Source organism: Phyllobates terribilis, unplaced genomic scaffold, assembly GCF_046119375.1.
Source record: "Phyllobates terribilis strain yellow unplaced genomic scaffold, ASM4611937v1 Scaffold_7__3_contigs__length_470593459, whole genome shotgun sequence".
Lineage (NCBI taxonomy): Eukaryota > Metazoa > Chordata > Amphibia > Anura > Dendrobatidae > Phyllobates > Phyllobates terribilis.
Window position 1 is genome coordinate 367589372 of NW_027362767.1, and position 19442 is coordinate 367608813.

General features: G+C 42.9%; 1 protein-coding gene across 5 annotated transcripts in view; it reads right to left on the bottom strand.

Moving 5' to 3' along the window:
• Window positions 1–19442, bottom strand: part of LOC141154849 (plastin-3) — an 88074-nt gene that overhangs the window by 42097 nt on the left and 26535 nt on the right. For 3 of the 5 annotated variants that reach the window (XM_073641351.1, XM_073641347.1, XM_073641350.1), the window contains exons 2-3: window positions 3137–3187; window positions 653–738 (exon numbers count right to left, since the gene is read on the bottom strand). In XM_073641351.1, coding sequence (XP_073497452.1) covers window positions 653–719 — 67 coding nt within the window. In that variant the 5' untranslated portion in view covers window positions 720–738; window positions 3137–3187. Of the gene's footprint in view, window positions 1–652; window positions 739–3136; window positions 3188–4536; window positions 4630–6219; window positions 6322–19442 lie in introns of those variants that run through there. The other 2 variants (XM_073641348.1, XM_073641349.1) reach the window with 2 other exon arrangements.

Consider the following 19442-nt stretch of genomic DNA (forward strand, 5'->3'; position numbering starts at 1 on the left):
AGCGAGAGCCTAGTTGCCATAACACAACAAAGTGCAGCTGATCACTTTTCAGTTTCATTTGCTTTGAGTCCTTTGAACTTTAAGTAGAGCATACACACGCAAACAGTCAAAAAGCACTTCTACATACAGTAGTCTATATGTCTACTGTACAAATGTTTATACATACAACACTAATAGGGGGTTAAACTGGTGAAGAACAGTAAAACCAGCGAAACGAGCAGTGGACCAGTTAGTAGCTCTTCCGTTTCATAATATGGAGATTGGACTCCTCATTATTAAAGGTTTAGGATCAATTTTCCTAAAACCATCCAAATTCGAACCCGTGAAAGCATCAGTTTATCCAGTGCAAGTTGTTGGAGGAACATGTGATATTCTACATTGCGTTAGTAGTTTTAGGTGGAGTAAGTAGTTAGCCGAGAAGAGCAGCGAAGATTAGACAAGGCGAATAGAGATGGGTAGCCTAGGAGGTTACATAGCACCATGCCTTCTTCAGGCCTTGGCTCTCAGTGTAACAGATCGTTCCATTCAGGAATGTTATCAGATGTGAAGAGCGTTTCTAATTCACACGAGTGGTAAGACAACAAAGGCTGCACTGAAAAACAGAACACTTCAAACGCAAGAATAACAGATAACCGGGACTCCGACTACTCACCAACTCTAGCAAATGCTTCCCTCAACTCCTCCAGTTCATCTTTGCAGATCTGCGTAGAGTGTGCCATTGTTGGCGGCTGCAGTTACCTACAAGACGAAATAAACTCAGAATCTGCTATAAACTAAATATTATTGATAACATTTCCATTTTGAGGCGCAATAGTTTGCCCTCCCCTCTCCCACCACACCACCCAATCTGAAATGGCACCTCTTTCATACCTAGCAAGGAGAAAGAATTGGGTGGACTGGCACGTTACTATACATTTTGAATACTAGGTCAGACATCTTGTGTGTGGCCTGTTCCCAGTACCCTTGGTACCAGGGCTGTGGAGTCGGTAAGCCAAACCACCGACTCCTCAATTTCCCTGACTCCAACTCCACAGCACAACCTCACTACTGAGCGTGTACATTAAGTGCAGCCCAGATTCATCTCAACTAAAAGCCCAGGTCCTCAGATCAGGAACAGAACAGACATTTATAGGACATCTCAACTTTCACAAATTCTTATAAAAACCATTTACAGCACATCCTGCATTGTACTACTGAACCCCATTTATTATATATTTTAGGAGTCGGCGTTTGTCCATTTTATACTGACTCCAACTCCACAGCCCTGCTTGGCACACAGCTGATTTGAGGGAAAAGGCAGCAGTCAGCCAGGAATTTTCAGGGAAAATATAGACACTTTCTGTTATGGCCATGTAGAAATGTGGCAAGTCCAACCAATAACTTGCTGCAGAAGTCTGATTGTCTGCAGTGGTCACACGCCCAGCAGGCTCAAAAAGGAAGTGCAGAGACTGGCACGGCATCTGGGCATTGCTAGAAGAGGAGCAGTGGGAAGGCAATTATACTGTGTTACTAAACTTTCTGGGACAACCTCTTGAATTTCCAATGTGGTGTCATTGCAGGGAGTTTGAACACTTTAGGTGCATTTATACATGCACGATCATCATGGACAACCATATCTAGCAGCACTTATTTTGCAATAATTTTGCAGTGTTGATCAGCCATTGATCGTACAAACTTCTTTCATTGAGTGAAATTATTTTCAAACTTGCTTAAAAAAAATCACTCGGCAGCACATGGTCGTGTAAACAGGACTCGTGCCGCCAAGGAGAAAGATCTGCTGATCGCACTGAACAATCTATTACAGATCATTCAGCGTGCATCGTTTAGCATGTCTGCCTGTGTAAACAGGCTTGTAAACCACTGTCAATCAGCAAAGATTTACCAAGCGTCGGTCATTCAGTGCAGCGTGGTCGGTTCGTGCAAATCAGGGGTGGACAACCTTGTTGGATCCAAGAGCCACATTGGGAGATTGAACCAAATTTAAGAGCCACAGTATTACTTCAGTTACATACACAGTGAATTGAAAGTATGATACATATCCAATAGGCATTTTTTTTTAGTGCTCACACCTACCGTGAAGTTAGAGATATCATCATGGGTGCAGCTCGGGTACATTGTGGCATATGCCAGACGTTGAAACAATCAAGCGTTTCCCTTCGCTCATAAAATACACCAACTATAGGAACAGTTATACATGGCCACTCCATTTCTTCACCTCATCTTCTTTTTGGGCTATAGTAGTCAGGACTCGCCCATTCTGCCAAAATATAGCTGCCCCAGAAATACCCACAGTGCACCATTCATAACTACCCGCTGCTAGGGTGCTGAGCACCACTGGTCGCCTTCAGGACATGGAAATTACAATGTGACCAGACACCATGTTTGTGATCAAATACTTGTAGGCTGCACGGAAGGGCATTACGGCCATATGTGGTCCTCTAGCCTGCAGGTTATGCTGCCATGATGTAAACGGACCCTGTTGACAGGTTTCCGCATAGGTAACAGCCAGTTAAACACTAGGATTGCAAGCTGAGGAATCAATGGAGACTTCTAAGGTTATGTTCACACTGTTTTTTTCAGCTTTTGATGCTTTTTTTATGCAAATTTTCAGCACCAGCAAAGTCCATGATGTTCCAGAAAGCTCATGCACACATCATGGGTTTTTTTGTTCAGGATTTTGTGCTTTGCATGGTTTTTCTTTTTGCAAAATAGAGCATGTCACTTTCAGCATTTTATCACCCATCAGAAGTAATGGGTGGTGAAGAAAAAAAAAACGCACCAAAAATGCAGGCATCAAGTTTTCATCGATTCTTAAGCTTTTTTTTGTGCCTAAATCAGAATGGGATTTTTATTTCACTGAACTTTATGTATACGCATAACAGACAAAAAAAGTGAAAAAGACGCTGAAAAAAAATGCCCAAAAAAATAAAAAATAAAAAAATCCTAAACAACCTCCTGGCAAGAGATCAGGTTTAGCTGCAGAAACAAAACATGATGTGTGAACATAGCCTTACAAGTAGGGGTCATCAAAAGGTAGAGAACCCCTTTGATAATAGTGTTAGATTAAATCACCCAATACCAAACTCCATACAAATACAACTTAAAATGAACTGTGATAATGTAATAAGTAACTTACCAGTGTGCAAAGTCTTCTTCTAAGAAGGTTTCCTTTAGATTAGCTTCACACCTAGAAAAACAATGCATAATATATGAAAATCCTGAACAGTTACATTTATATATAATATATTTATGTAAAGTAACAGACATCTATTCACAAACTGTAATGCAGTATAAAGAGACAGAAATTACCAACAGTGTACCAGAGCCAGTTAAAGGTGTTGTCCCAATCAGGTCACCTCCTGTTTATTTGCCATAATATGATACATAGACATTATATAGGGTGGTCCCATGCTTAGGACCTTCCCTCTGAGTGACAGCTGCATCCAAGCAGGACCATTTGCTTTAGCAGTAGTAGTATTAGATGGGCTGTCACTCATTTGAATGGCTCAATGTAATGTCAGTAGTCAGCTGCATTTTTTCCAGGCAAAAATCAACCATTTGTCAGGAGTCTCGGGAGACAGCTGTACAAGTACTCTCTTTAAAGGGTTATTCTTAACATTTAAATTCACCATCTAGCCAGCAGATCTCCAGTGATCCTTAGAAAGGGGCTCAGAAATGCTCACGTGGATGGAGCGGCAGCCAGTCAGTCATTGTGTACGAGATTATGGGATATTACAGAGTACAGCATTCTACAGTCCCATAGACAATGAGTGGAAATCATTCACTGCTCAACCGTTCTACTCTGCTGGGGCATCTGACAGCTCCGTTCTCAAGATCGGAGAGGGGTCCCAGTGGTTGGTCCTCCACCCATCAGGAAGTTAATACCTAGCCTGTAGTTGGGTGATAAATGTAAATTTTAGGAATAATCCTTTACATCAGGGCTGTGTAGTTGGTAAGCCAAACCACAGACTCCTCAATTTCCATGACACAAACTCCACAACTCCCCCATACATGGCTCATGTTTAAGTGATAAATTTACTCTAGCACAGATTCATCTCAGCTAAAAGTCTAGACCTTTAGATCAGGAATAGGACAGACATTTATAGGACATTTCATAACTTTCCCAAATTCTTATGAAAAAAATGTTCCCCACAAACTGCATTGAACTATTGTACCCAATTATATATATTTTAGGCGTTGGAGTCAGTCCATTTTATACAGACTCAGATTCCACCAAAATGGACACCGACTCCAAAGCCCTGCTTTAAACATCTCTTCTATCTTAGACATCCGTCACACCTACGCAAGCACCCAAATAGCATTTCATCCAACTTGTAGTCAGTCTCCCAAATCCACAGCAGCACAAACAAGTGGGTGGAAAAATGAGCTGACAAAAGTTTGCATAACAAAATAAAAAAAAAAAAACACTACCCACCCACACAAATACAGATTTACCAGAGGAAGGATCATCATTGTTGATCTGCCAAACCATTTAGATGCAAGCCAAGCAAAAAACAGGCGCTGGACACTAATTACCCAGTATGTCCCATTATAGCTCTTCCTCCACAAAGGAACTGTCAATTTTACGCCCTGATTACAGCCGTACCCAGCAAGGGCTAAAGACTTCTTAAAATGAGTTTCTAAAATTTACTACTATCTAAAATACCTTCCCGGCTCTCCCAACTTCTGCTAACATGTATCGTCACGTTCTGGCTTACATAATCTACATTTCACCCATCAAGAGAAAGAACTGTATGTAAGAGACACACACGCCTAGAACCAATTGTTTCTATGTTACCAGTGTCTGTTGGCTAAATTACGTGACCTTTAAAAAAAAAAAAAAAGAAATCACTTTGGACGCAAAAAGGTTTTACTGCCGTGTATTTTACCTGGTATACATTAAAAAGGCATTTTGGCAGATGAATTACAATATATAATTCAGTGTCCTTCCTATATTAATGGGAGCAGGATGTTATTAACAATCTGCCATTTTTTGAAGAACTGAAGCGTCCCCTTTAAGTCTCCCAGTCACCTATTGCACTCCGATAAAGTTCAGGAATTTCTCCTCTCCTCATTACTCTCATTGAGATCACTTCCATAGTAACAAATCTACATATTTGGTGTATAAACTGGATTAATGAACAAGGGGAACGGAGTTAAAGTCTACATGACGGTCCACTTGCACTCTAGGTGGTAGGAGGTACAAACTCTTCCACTTTAAGGTCACCCATAAAAAGCTCTTTTTGCCAACAACTATTCCTCTCAACGCACACACATGAACGCGTGGTTCATTTCTATTTTGTATACATCTAACACACATTTGCGTGCTGATCTGCATTCTGAGGATTACAACAAGCACTTTGTTTTACTAAACTACAGGCTTGACTGTCATATTTTGGCTATAATATAATGATTGGCCAGTTATGGCCAAAGCTTAATTAAGTTTTGCAACTCATTATAGAAGTCAGTGTTCAGTCCCAACTAATAATGAGCAATTACTATTATGATACTTGAGCCCACCCCTCCACATCCCTCCCCAGTTTCTCTTTAGTGAAAATATAAAAAAAAAAATGCAAGTGCAAATTGAGTCCAAGACTTTTTTTCTTCTTCTTTAAACTAGTGCTGGCTACTAAAAAGTAAAATTAATTCTATTTTGCTGCACTTTCGAATGTCACCATTGCACACATACAAGCAGCATACTGGCAGCCCAAGGCGGCACTCGCACACGCGAATGTCACGTTCCGAGCACGGACCGTCTGTTGGTCTCCCAACTTGAACTTGCCAGGCTTAAATATATCCATGAGGCAGTGAAGTTCAGAGGTAAGGAGACCTGCAAGCCGGTACGTGAATCGCTGCTCGTACCTGGACAGTCACACAGAAGTGCGAACACAGCATAAAAAACATTTGACCCGTTAGACATTTAGACCTTATAAACATGCATTAATGATCTTATAGATGTCCTAAAATAAAATGAATTGTCTTTTGACATATGCTCTTTAAATTTACATAACTCATATGAAAAGAGAAAAATTATCACTTTAGGATCAAACATTCCCAAGACATAAAAGACAAAAAAAATTATTGCAAAAAAGCAATTACAAGGAGAACCCGAACAGAAGTGCACACTGCCACAATCAAAGTTATAAAGTTACTTCCTTTCTGCTGCCCAATTCTGCCCCTTATTTGCCCCTTTTATGCTGAGTAATCACACAAGAATACCTGAATGTGAGACCGGAGCGGCTGCTTCCCCACCTTCACCAGCAGGAATGAAGCAAATGGCATATTTAGCAAAAACACACGTTTAGCACAGGGTGTGTCCTACGTGAGATCAGTACACTGAACAAACTAGAATTACAGAAAATAGTGTGAAGCTCAAGTTCTGCAGGCGACAGGAAGGAATATAATGTACCATCAAACAAGGCTATCAAGGAAATCTTTCCAGATTCCCCCAGTCCTGTCTGTTATACAATATCTATATTGAATCTGTTAGCAGGTTTTCGCTGTATAATCTGAGAGCACCATGATGTAAAAGTTGAGACCCTGATTTCAGCGATATGTAACTTACCAGGCTGTGTTTTGTGGTTTCAATACAATCAGTGTTTTATCAGCAAGAGATTATCACCACAGGACTAGGTGTCTCGTGCCTCTTAGTCCAACCACGCCCCCACCACTGATTAGCAACTGTCAATATGCAGTGTACACAGAAAGCAGCCAATCAGTGATGTGGGCGGCGTTATACAGAGCTCCGTATACAAAGCTCTGCTGGATCTGCAGCAGAGAATACTGTGATTTTATCACAACTGCTGCACCCAGTAAACTACGTGAAACATCGCTGGAATCAGGGCTTCAGCCCCTATATTATGCTGCTGTCAGATTACATAGCAAAAACCTGCTGACAGATTCCCTTTAAAACAAGGTTGTCTAGTTTAAAACAGAAATGCAGACCTTACTGGTGTCAGTCTCCAGTAGGCATACACACCCAAAAACAATGGACGACAGAGGGCACGTTGGCTCTACCGGCACCATTATAGTCTATGGCTCCGTCGGCACATACGTCCGAACCCCATTTTGCAGGGAGTTCGGACGCTAGCCCCGACGGGGGCCAACAAACGGGTGTCTGAACGCAATGTGAAAGCATCCTTAGGCTAAAACACATGCAAAAGGTGTGTCTGTTTATATGAACATTAGTACTGAGCGTCCCATAAACTTAGTGATCGGAAGGTTGTAGGAGAACAAGCCGTGGCCTTATGACTTCTGCTTTAAGGAGCTTTGATGTATCTTCTAATGACTCAGCATTTACTTTAATCCTAAACACTGTACTACTCAAAGCCATGAAATCTCTGCAGACGGTGGAGGTAATGCAGCATTGCAAAGGAGGCTTAGAAAAATTAGGAGACCAACTGTACATTAGCTGATGAGGACAGAATATGTATACCTCGGGTTCCATCAGACGTCTGCACAAGAGGCCACACGTGGTATAAAATAAGGCTGTGGAGTCAGAGTCAGTAAAATGTACTGACAACAACTGCAGTACAAATATTAAAGGGGTCTTTCACAAAAATTAAACAGAGAATAGGCATAGTTATAAAATAAGGTTACTTGTTACTTGAATCAAACTCTGGATGTGATGACATCTCGATCAGCAGTCTCCTGACTGGCACAGTCATTAACTTGTCTTAGCAAGCAGGGGTGCACCTATTTAATTTACTCATATAGTGCCATTGTTTCCCGCAGTGCTTTACAGACATAAATCAGCACTGTCCCCATTGGGGTTCACAATCTAGATTCCCTATCAGTATGTCTTTGGAGTGTGGGAGGAAACCCACACAAACACAGGGAGAACATACAAACTCCTTGCAGATGTTGTCCTTGGTGGGATTTGAACCCAGGACCTCAGCAATGGTAAGCAACAGTGCTAACCCAGAGTCAACGCGCTTTCTACAATGGCGCAATAGCTGAGGCCAGTCAGAAGGGGTCATGTATTGATGAACAGGACCAGGAGTGATAAAATCCCATCAAGATGATCTATGTTGCTAATACACGTCCTCAGCAGGCAGGTGGCAGATGGAAGGCTTTAATCACTTCTTGTCTGGTCATAGACAACAAGAGACGTGGAATTAAGTGTAACATTTATTCCTTTGTCAAACTTTAGAGTGATTGCTACATTTTAGAGTCCCAGAAAACCCCAGTATTCTGCACTCTCACTCTTTTTCTTATCTTTTGTTATATACAGTATTCCACTTTACCCTGTAGAAGTTTTTTTTCTTTCCCAAAGTCACATAACAGGTTCACCAGTGACGCCAAATTAAGAGACTAGGCCCTTAGAATTCCAAGCTTACTCATCAAGATCAAAAAAGTGGACAACCCCTGTAAAGAGAGACGCTCACCTGTCAGAAGAGTCCCGATTATAATCGCTGGTTGCGACATTCATTAGATAATTGATAAACAAATGGCCATGCATGTAACTGCATATGTTCTCATCACTCAAAGTTTTAAGATAAAGTAACAATCAAAATTGCCTCTTCAGAGAATAAGGGAACTTGTACTCTATAGCGCCACCTATTGGAAGCAGCAATCCTACAAGTCACAATCAGCCCTTTAACGAGTCATGCGATATGACTTAGGATAAAAGCCAAATCAGAATCTCAATCTGCAGACACAGTGTTTCGGGATGTTGGCCCTCGTCAGTGCAAGGTATGAGTACTGATTTGGCTAGGTGAGAGGCTCTGGACTGAGGTCTAAGGGGTAACGTTTCTCCTTATGGAGAGTGACGAAGATAAAGCAACACACACACACACACACACACACACACACACACAGGACACTCAAATTTTCCACATTGATGCGCAAGCCAAATAATTAAAGGGGTTGTTCACCAATTTTAAACTGATGCCCTATGATCGGCCGGGGTCCCGGACGCAGCACCCCCGCCGATCAGCTGTTATCGGTGTCGGCAGCCATAGGCCAGAAGTGCTCACCTGCGGGACTTCGCCGTCAAGTGGTAGTGGCCGCCGCGATGTACTGCACATCTGCCTCCCATTGAATTGAATAGGAGGCTGATGTGCAGTACACCGCGGCAGCCACTACCACTTGACGGCAGAGCCCCGCGGGTGAGCACTTCCTGCCGGCTGCTGCCGGCACCGATAGCTGATCGGCGGGGGTGCCGCGTCCGGGACTTCGGCCGATCATATGGATAGGGCATCAATGTAAAAGTAGTGGACAACTTCTTTAATCACCTTGTATGAGCTTTTCCATAGGCCTCCCTGAGCTGAGAACTTTATTTCACAGCTAAATAGTTAACTGCAATTATTAGTTGTAACTGATCAGTTGTTAATGTGCAACCTACAATATACAATATTTGCTGGGGGATTCATGAAAAGTTTAAGTCAACTATTTGCAAATCTAGTCCCTGGAGGTGTCAAAGCTAAGCCTTGAAAATCTGACTTCCAAATGTGGTGCCAAGTCGTTAGCAGAAACCTGGCAACAGAATTTACATGGTGACAATTTCTCCCAGTCGTTAATATAAGGCAATGTAACAAGCAAAGAAGACGGGGATATCATATCCCCTTGCAAGAAGCTAAGTGATTATCAGATATCTCCAAACGAACATCAGATCATTCAACGTTAAGTGCCAGGAATGTGGTCAGTGGAAAATAGTGCGTTATTGCCCAAGTAAAGGGGCTCTTGTTACAGCTTGCTCCCTTATCTAGATTAGAACGTACAAATGTAGTAATGTATTCAGAGACCAACAGCGGCATTGATGGGATAGGGCTAAAAAAAATAATATTCAAGCAAGATTTGGCAGCAATTTTAAAAGCTACATTTAAAAAACAGATCTGAAACAATGTTGCACTGTACTTACTGTATGCCATGTCCTAAATACGTATGTGCATGCATTGCACCATATAAAGTGGTTGTCTCTCGTGCCTTTCTTCAGAAGTGCACATGAGCAGGAAGCCAAGAGTAGGTGCTTTCCTGAAGACCACCAGGTCAGAGACATGGATGTAGCGCTGGTCTGATATGCCTGCTCTACAACGTTGCTAGGAAAAAAAAAAAAAAAATTGCCTCTGCAACATGGGAGAAGTGCAGGGGCACAGAAGCAGTTTGGATCCAGCCAGCTTCAGAGCAGCGCTTGCAAGCTGTTTTATAAACCACTTACAAGTGTGCACTCCTCGCCGAGGAGACCGGCTGGCCATCACGATTTGGTAACGAGCTATCAACTATAGAATTAAAATTCCTTTCGAGTTTGAGAACAGAAAGGATTTTATAAAAGCAGCAAAATCACAAAGTTGGTGGCTTCTACAGGCTAAAAAAAAAAAACACCAAAATATGATTTTTTATGCATGCAACTAAGACAAAGGGCACATACAGTGGCTAAAGCTACAGACCAATGCAGCAACAGTATCCAGGAACAGAGTTTTTGCAGTAAGAGCTGGATACATATGTAGTTACTGATAATCTTCCTTGTACAGTACTATAGCTGTAGAGGAAGAAAGCATTAAAAATAGATCAGGAAACATGAGGAGTTCACCATCTCTGCTGTGATCCAGACAGGAGATACATTGGTGGCTTTCCTTCTCCTAGACAGTTTCTGGAGCATAAGCTACAAGACACATCCCCCATCATTTCTCATTTATAGATTTAAGAGCGTCCAAGGGTTTTATCATTCATACAAGTCATACAACACATGTAGTGGATCTGGTAAATGATTACCTGCTGTCACAGAGATACTGCGACAGAGGGGGCAGAAGATCCCAGCGTCTGGTTACACAAACTCCTGCACATATTAGATCTGCTTTACCTTTCTATTAGCAGTGAAGGTTTTCCTTGCTCTGTTATTGCAAGGGTTAATCAGTTCTGTATCTCCTGGAGCTCTCCATCCTGAATTGTCTCAGCTGTTCTGTGTTAGCCACTCCCCTCTGGTACATGCACTCATGTCTTGAACTAGGGAATTACTGGTGATCATTACAACTTTCTGGTTTGGTGGTGGAGAGTTCTAAATTAGTAGCAGTAGGTTGGTGTAGTTTACAGAAGATATCTGCATGGATTTGGTATTGTACATTTATCCTAATCCTCTCCCATTTGGTTTACCCCTGCTACTGTTCCCTTGATTTCCACTCTGTTTAGTGAGTGTATTTGTATGATTTTAGTTTTATTTTATTCCCGTTTCCCCTGTCTGCAGGTTTGTGTTATCCTATACACTTCCATACCTACCTGGGTGGGGGAGGAAACATCAGCGTTCATATAGGACTACAGCAAGGCATGAGACCTCAGCATCCCCACCTTCAGGGTTAATCTGGGGTTCAGGGATAGCCTAGAGTCCTGCTAGCTTGAGGGACTGGGAAGGAGCCCATTGCCTCGGGAAGTCCTGTTACAGTATCGTGACACCTGAACACAAAAAAAAATACTATTTACATGTAACTACTCTGGCTCCAAACCAGAAAACTGTATGTCAATAAACCCTAATATATAGTTAAGCTAATCATGGAGACGAAAGCAATATAAAATCAGTTGGCCACTTTGCATTTATACTGTTGGGTGGTGGGCCCAAACCTGCCTGTTCGTTGCCACTCGCCCCATAATTGGATCCTAGCAGCAGTGCCATCCTGCACTGCCATAATTGTAGACTTTGTTCCACCTCAAAACAGCGCCTGGAAAAATTTTAACCACTCTAAAAAAAACTGTGCGAGAAACATCACTCATCCTGGGTTTTTTGTTTCATTAACAGAACACTGACTGACAGTGTGACGATTGAGTTATTCAACGTTGTCAATCCGTTCTTTCATCATCTGATAGCTGCAATTTATAATTTAGAGCCTTCAGGCCGATGCCACATGTAGCATTTGGTATGTGTGTAGCTGGGGTCCAATGTACGGCTGCTAAGAAGACTAGTCCTAAAAGTCGTAGCGTCATAAGAAATTACAAAGTTTTGCAGAAGCTACATAGCAATTTGTGAGACCACTGACGAAAAACACAACAGTGGACTCAAAATTAAATGGAACGTAAAAACCTTCAGCATCACCGGTAAGTCAAGTGTACCAGCTTATTAATGTGCTATGGGTAACTCATGTACAACAAGTGTCCTCCAACTCTAAGCCATGGCCACTCACTATTCAACTTCAAAGTATACAGAAAGACCATCCTTAATTTAAAACGAGGTTGTTCTCTACTCGGACAGCCTTCTGAATCTCTCAGTTTCACCTTTGTAAAATAAGAACACTTCTACTCCTCTGGTGCCAGCGCTGTTCCAGCGGCGTCGGCACTAGTTCTCCCGGGGCTCATGTGACATTATTATGTCACGCAAACCCTGCGGTCAGACAGCACTGGCTTCATTCTCCACTCCTTTGGACAAATCAAGACATCCGGAAGTAGTGAGAGCTGCGGCTGCCTTCTCACTTCACATGAGCTCCTGGAGAGCTAGAACAGACACCGCTGAAACGGTGCTGGCACCAGAGGAGAGTATAAGTATTTTACTGGGAGGAAACCGATTCAGAAGGGATTGTATGGGCAGTGAATGTGGTTGGTATACTTGGCAGCTGGTTTATTAGACATCTAGTGATAAAAGTAACTTAGCAGGAGATTAAGAAAACAACAAGAAGCTAAGTGATACATCACTGGATCCCTGTCTCTACAGTATATGGCTCTTAGCAATCTGGTAATAGATTCTCTTTTAGGATGCACATTTGATCATGAATGCTCGTGCATGATTATAGAATTATTTGTGTGGTCAAGAAAATATACAAGTCTGCAGTCTCTTTGTGACTGCAGACTTGTGAATTCTCACATCGCACACTGCAGATTCCCCGATGCTGGGAGTGGGCAGTTATGTGACTGCAAGTATGTGATTTGCATACTCTCAGCCACGCTCAATACACTTGAATTGGGCGAGACCACCCCCATCTAATTGGCACGTGCCCAAATGTATGCAGATCACTCACTTACGGTCATGCACCCGCCGAGACCCATCACAGCATTCAGTAGCTTAAAGCCCAACAACCCCTTTAAACATTGTAGCCATTGCATAAAGTGGGAGGAACTGCAAAAGTATATTTGCAAAATAGAAAAACAAAACAAACTATAACAGTTTGAGACATTTATAGGTTACATATGCAGCTTTTCATTCTTTATGCTTTCTGGGTTGCTTTCCATGCACTTTGCATTGCAGGCAGGGTGTGGAGATTAACCTGTGCACATCCAATAGTGCAGTCCTCTCATACAAGAGACTTCATACAGAGCATGCTGGACCAATGGAGGACTCTCCTCATGAAGGCATGTGCAAAGCAAACAGCATGAAAAGCCATGAAAACAATGTCCCTCGGCGGTGAACGAAAAAAGAAAAAAAAAAAAACCTTGGCAGACGTCCCTGCTGCCCTCCGGCTCATGCAATGGTTGGGGGGAAACCAGATCATTCTAGAAAAGCAGCAGATTCAGTTCTAGCTCAAAGTGTGCAGCTGTCATCGAGTCCTAGTATCACCTTAATAGTACACCCAGTCTAGACCAATATCAATACTCCGCACTTTTAAGGCAGTGGCTGAAATGACATTTCTAGGAACTTTATTTTCACGAATAAAAATTATGTCCACCACGATGGAGCAAAAAGTCCTTTAAAATCTTGAGCCATAACGAAATCAATCACCATCGAACTGCAGCTATAGAGAAGCATGGTGACTGGTAGAGAACAGCAGTTAAGTAATACAGCACATATGAAGATTGTTATGTGCTACCGGCAAGACATTAGTACCATTCATCACTGCAAGCGAGGCAAGCAAGAGCCCCACATGGCACAACCTTCTCACAATATCCTACTTGCACAAGCTGCCACATGAAAGAACATTGTGTCAGTTACGGTAGATTGTTCATTGATTTCTTACACAATGTGGCACAACGAATGCTACATTCAAGTAAAACAAAAACACAGACGCCAACCACCACTTCATCAAAACGCAATTTGATTTTGAAGAGACCAGTTTTCTTGTAAAAACACATGTAGAAACCTTCCCAGAAGGTTAAAGCAACTCCCGGAAAATGGAGAGACCCCTAGGACTGCCGGGAGAGCTGCCATGTTCTGGACTCTCATTGGCACATCAACCTTCTAAACAGATTCATGTGTGATTCCAGGATGCTCCACCATATGGAAAACCCCAATTTATTATGATCACTTATATAGTGCAATCATATTACGCATGGCTTTACATCACTGTCCCCATTGAGGCCTCCAATCTAAATCCCTACAATATGTCTGTCATGTGGGATGAAATCTGAGAGACCGGAGGAAACCCACGCAAACACGGGGAGAACATACAAACTCCTTGCAGATGTTGTCCTTAGTGGGATTTGAACCCAGGGCTACAAAGCAACAACAGTGCCAACCATTGAGCCACCATGCTACCCATAACCAGTTGTCCAATCGGGAAGGAGAAAAAGCATTTAGGGACGATGGACTTTTAAAAGAGGAGCAGTTTGATAATGGAAAAAATAAAATTTAGGAAGTGTCACCTCTCAGAAGGCCCTCAGATTTCATTACATGTGTAATAATTTTTATTTCTAGAACACCAACATATTCTGCAGCACTTTATAATTCAGAATGAACAATATATACACAAGACTTCTTTCAGGGAGCAGATAATGCCAGTTTCAATAGTGCCAAAAGGCATACAACTAATGCACCAGTCAGTGATGCAGAAGAGCGCAGAATTGCACGTGGATGCCGTCACGGCCACAATCTCACTAGGCTGGAATAAGGGTTTGTGCACATGACCGGATTTTGGTCAGAGTTCTATCCGTAAAAAAATAAATAAATATACGGCACTCGGAACAATGTCATCCAATGAAGCAGTGCAAATGAAAGCTATTTCACCGACTGAATAAGTAGGTGGGAAAAAAAAAAAAGAAAAAAATTGCAGCTTTCACAATTTTCCTCCAAAAATCAAATGCGATTCATCCATTCAAGTCTATGGGTGTGAGAAAAATCAGATGCCGTATGGAGCCACAGTATAGGATCTGATTTTTACGGATACATTGCAATTCTCTAACACCGGAAACTGTACATGATTAATAGCTGTTGCTGTTAAAAAAAAAAAAAAAAAAAAACATTGTATATGGAACACAAGAAAAAAAAAATTCTCAACGATGATTTTTATTTTATTTTTTTTTAAATACTGTCATATAAACCTACCTTAAAGCGCATGTCTGAACACAGTAGAAGTTTGCAAGTATGTGAAAAAGACATATAACCACACACTTAGGTGCCTTGAATTAAATCAGGGTCATGTGCATGGAGCATGTAGTGACAGTGGCGGCTACCTGTACTCAGCATGTATACTCCTCTGCATTTACAGCCTCCAACGATGTATGACCAATCATCCGTCAGATTCCTATCATATCTAGAAAAATGCTTAGTTTAAATGTGCATATTCTCCCTTTTTACCCTTGCTATTGTGTTACATTACACGGATGTACGTGGGAGAGTATGACACAGAGGATAAGCAGAGCCACCTCATTGTGTAACCCAACCTGTCTGATGGTAAGAGCCGGCACACCTAGGTTACAGACAGATTTATTTTTAAACACTTAAAGATTTTATTATGTTCATCAACAATAGGCGAGGACGGGAATGAACGTGTGTTTGTTGTAGAGTTACCTGATTATTTCGTAGACTGGTCAATGGGTAATACACTCAATTTACTGACAGGAGCGGATGCCGCTTCTACTTCTTCGGAAGATACAGTCATCTTCATATTGTCTTTCTGGCTTCCAAAATTACTCAATCATTTTAGTTTGGTCATGGAAAGAGGAAATTCTATGGCTAATCAGCCACCAAACAAAAGATTATATCTGACTCCATCTCTTAAAGATGGCCTCCTGCACCAGCGATCACAAGAGCACTGGTTGTACTGATGTATTAGCAGTATCCAAAAAAAAAAAAAACAACCCAATATTGAAAAATGATTGAACATCATCTAATATTAATGTTAAACTCATAAGAATGGTCTTTACAAAGCACTTGGTGATGTGAAAAAGTGTTTGCTCCCTTCCTGATTTCTTATTCTTTTGCATGTTTGTTGTGTGACGCTCGCAGCCCTACCCTGGGAGATGGGGGACTCGGATCCGGGTCCTATGATGTCGGTGGGGTGCAGCCGTGGCCCGGACCCGCTCCGTGCCCAGGGCAGTCACATTAAAAGGGTGGTACGGGCTTATCAGGGTTGAGTGGTTGATCTCAACTACACCACCTGTGGTACCTGATGAAGGCCACCAGCGCTGCAGCAGTCCTCCGAGGTGGGATGTTGTGGCAGCCAAAGTTATTACTACTCCCCACAGGCGGAGCAGGGCCTCAGGGCAGCAACAGGGATGGAGGGGGTTGTAGTGTAGGAGGTCCGGTGCTAAGTGGTGTGGTTCAGTGCAGAATAAAAAGAGTCCGGAGGCAATAGGGGTCGACTTCCAGGGTTTTTACTCACGGTGGAGAGTACAGCTGCAAGGCTTCTCCCTGCTCCTCGCGGAGTTCTGCGGTCACCAGGAACGGGGGTCCGACAACCTCCGAGTGATGCAAGTGCTCAATCAGGACCGCGCACCAGAGCGTTCCTAGACTTCAGACCGGGTCCTTTCCTGTCTGTGTAGATAGGCCGGGTCTCCCTCTGGACTAAGCTCAGAAAAAGGGTATGGGTGGCAGCTCCCCTCCGTCCGTTACCCAGTGGGATCCTCTGGGCCTACCGGGCTTCCCTGACCAGGACGTAGAGTAGCAAGGTCAGGTGTCGGGGGCCGGTACCCCTCTTGCAGCTGGAATCCCCCTGGCTGGGCCAGAATAGCGAGGACAGGTGGCGTATACCACTCAGTCTGCATCCCCCTGTGATCCATTTGCGGTGGAGCTACACTCCTAAGCTCCAGGCCTTCTTGGTCATGGTCCTTGACCGGGTTGAGACATACATTGTCTGCAGCCTGCCCCTCGACCCAAGGCCAGGGTACGAGGGCCGTGTCCCCATCCACTGCAGGTCCACACAGGATCCACGTTCCGGGAGGGAGATCACAATCAAAGAACCATGAGCCAAGATGGCTGTTTATTAAATATGAAATATTAAGTGTCACTAAATGTGAGTCCTCCACCCTCACCCACTAATTGGTTCCCCCTATCTCTTGGTTCCCCAGTCTCCCAATTTCCAGTAGGGGCAGCACTCTAGTGCATACTAGCCCCCCTCTGGTGGGAGAAGTGTGGTGTTGGATGTGGAGGTGGGGTCCTGACCATTGCACCGTTCTTACCTCAGAGGAGGAACACCACACTCCATTAGAAAAGTGCAGCATCCCTGTGGCGGTCAAACCCTCAGGGGCACCACACTGTCACTTAAATTTTTCAGATAAAAAAAAATTAAAATATTAGACAAAGGTAACACAAAATGCAGTTTTTAAATGAAGGTCTTTATTTTTAAGGGAAAAAAAATCTAAACCTACAGGGTCCTGTGTGAAAAAGTGATTGTGCCCTAAACCTAATAACTGGTTGGGCTGTCCTTAGCAGCAAATGCAAATCAAGCATTTGGGATAACTGGCAATGAGTCTTTTACAATGCACAGGAGGAATTTTGGCCACTCATTTCAAAATTGTTGTAATTCTGGCACAATCGAGGGTTTCCGAGCATGAACTGCTTTCTTAGTGTAATGCCACAGCACCTCAATCAAATTAAAGGTCAGGACTTTGACTAGGCCACTCCAAAGTCTTCCATTTTGTTTCTCTTAAGCCATTCAGAGGTGGACTCACTCTTGTGTTTTTTGGATCATTGTCTGTTGCATAACCCATGTGCGCTTCAGCTTGAGGTCACGAACAGATGGCCGGACATTCGCCTTCTGGATTTTTTTGGTAGACAGCAGAATTCATGGTTTTATTTACCGTAGCAAGTTTTCCAGGTCCTGAGGCAGCAAAACAGCTCCAGACCATCACACTACCACCACCATATATTATTGTTGGTATTAAGTTCCTTTTCTGAAATGCTGTGTTGCTTCTATGCCAGGTGTAATGGGACATACACCCTCCAAAAAGTTCAACCTTTGTCTCGTCAGTCCACAGAGTATCCTCGCAAAAGTCTTGGTGATCATTAAGATGTTTTGTGGCCAAACTGAGATGAGCCTTTGTTTTTTGCTCAGCAGTGTTTTTTTGTCTTGATACTCTGCCATGCATGCCATTTTTGCCCAGTCTCTCTTTTGGTGGAGTCATGAACACTAACCTTAAAGGGAATCTGTCACCCCCCTAGGCGATATCAGACCTCTATGGTCATACAGGGTATAGAAAAGTAAATCTATACATACCTGTATGGCCCATAGCAGAGGTCTGATTGCAGAGAAAAGCACTTTAATCAATTCTTTTTTCCACAGTCTCTTCGTGCTCTGCGCCGCAGGTTTCTATTGCGCAGGTTCCGGGTGGGGGGGGGGTCACTGTCACTTTACAGCGCTTGCGCAATAGAAACCTGTGGCGCAGAGCAAAGAGACAGGGCCGGGATGAAGTAAAGCGCACTCTGAGTAGCACTTTGCGCATGCCTGGAAGTCAGGGAGCACAGTGCTCATCACACAGGGCCCTGTGATGTGCAGGAGAGGGGGGGGGTGGATATGATAATTAACGCCAAGCCTGTGGAAAAAAGCATTGATTAAAGTGCTTTTCTCTGCAATCAGACCTCTACTATGGGCCATACAGGCAAGTATAGATTTACTTTTCTCTACCCTGTATGGCCATAGTAGAGGTCTGATATCGCCCAGGGGGGTGACAGATTCCCTTTAACTGAGGCCGGCCGTTCTTTGGATGTTATGGGGTCTTCTGTGACCACTTGGATGAGTCGTTGCTGCACTCTTGGGGTAATTTTGGTCGGCCGGCCCCTCCTGGGAAGGTTCACCACCGTTCCATGTTTTCACCATTTGTGGTTAATGGGTCTCGCTGTGGTTCGCTGGAGTCTCAAATCTTTAGAAATGGCTTTATAACCTTTTCCAGACTGATAGATCTCAATTACTTTGTTTTGCATTTGTTCCTGAATTTCTTTGGTTGGCAGCATGATGTCTACCTTGAGGATCCCTTTGTCTACTTCATTTTGTCAGGCAGGTCCTATTTAAGTGATTTCTTGATTGAGAACAGGTGTGTCAGTAATCAGTCCTGTGTGTGGCTAGGGAAATTGAACTCAGCTTCCCAAAGATGTGATAAACCACAGTTAAAACATAAATTGAAGTTGGGGGGGGGGGGCAATCACTTTTGGACACAGGGCCCTGTACATTTGGATTTTTTTTTTTCCCTTAATGATAAAGACCTTCATTTAAAAATGCATGTTGTGTTTACTTGTGTTATATTGGTATAATATTTAAAATTTGTTTTCTGATCTGAAACATACAAGTGTGATAAACATGCAAAAGACTAAGAAATCCAGAAGGGGCAAACACTTTTTCCCACCATTATGTATTTTCAATGGAGAGGTGATGAAG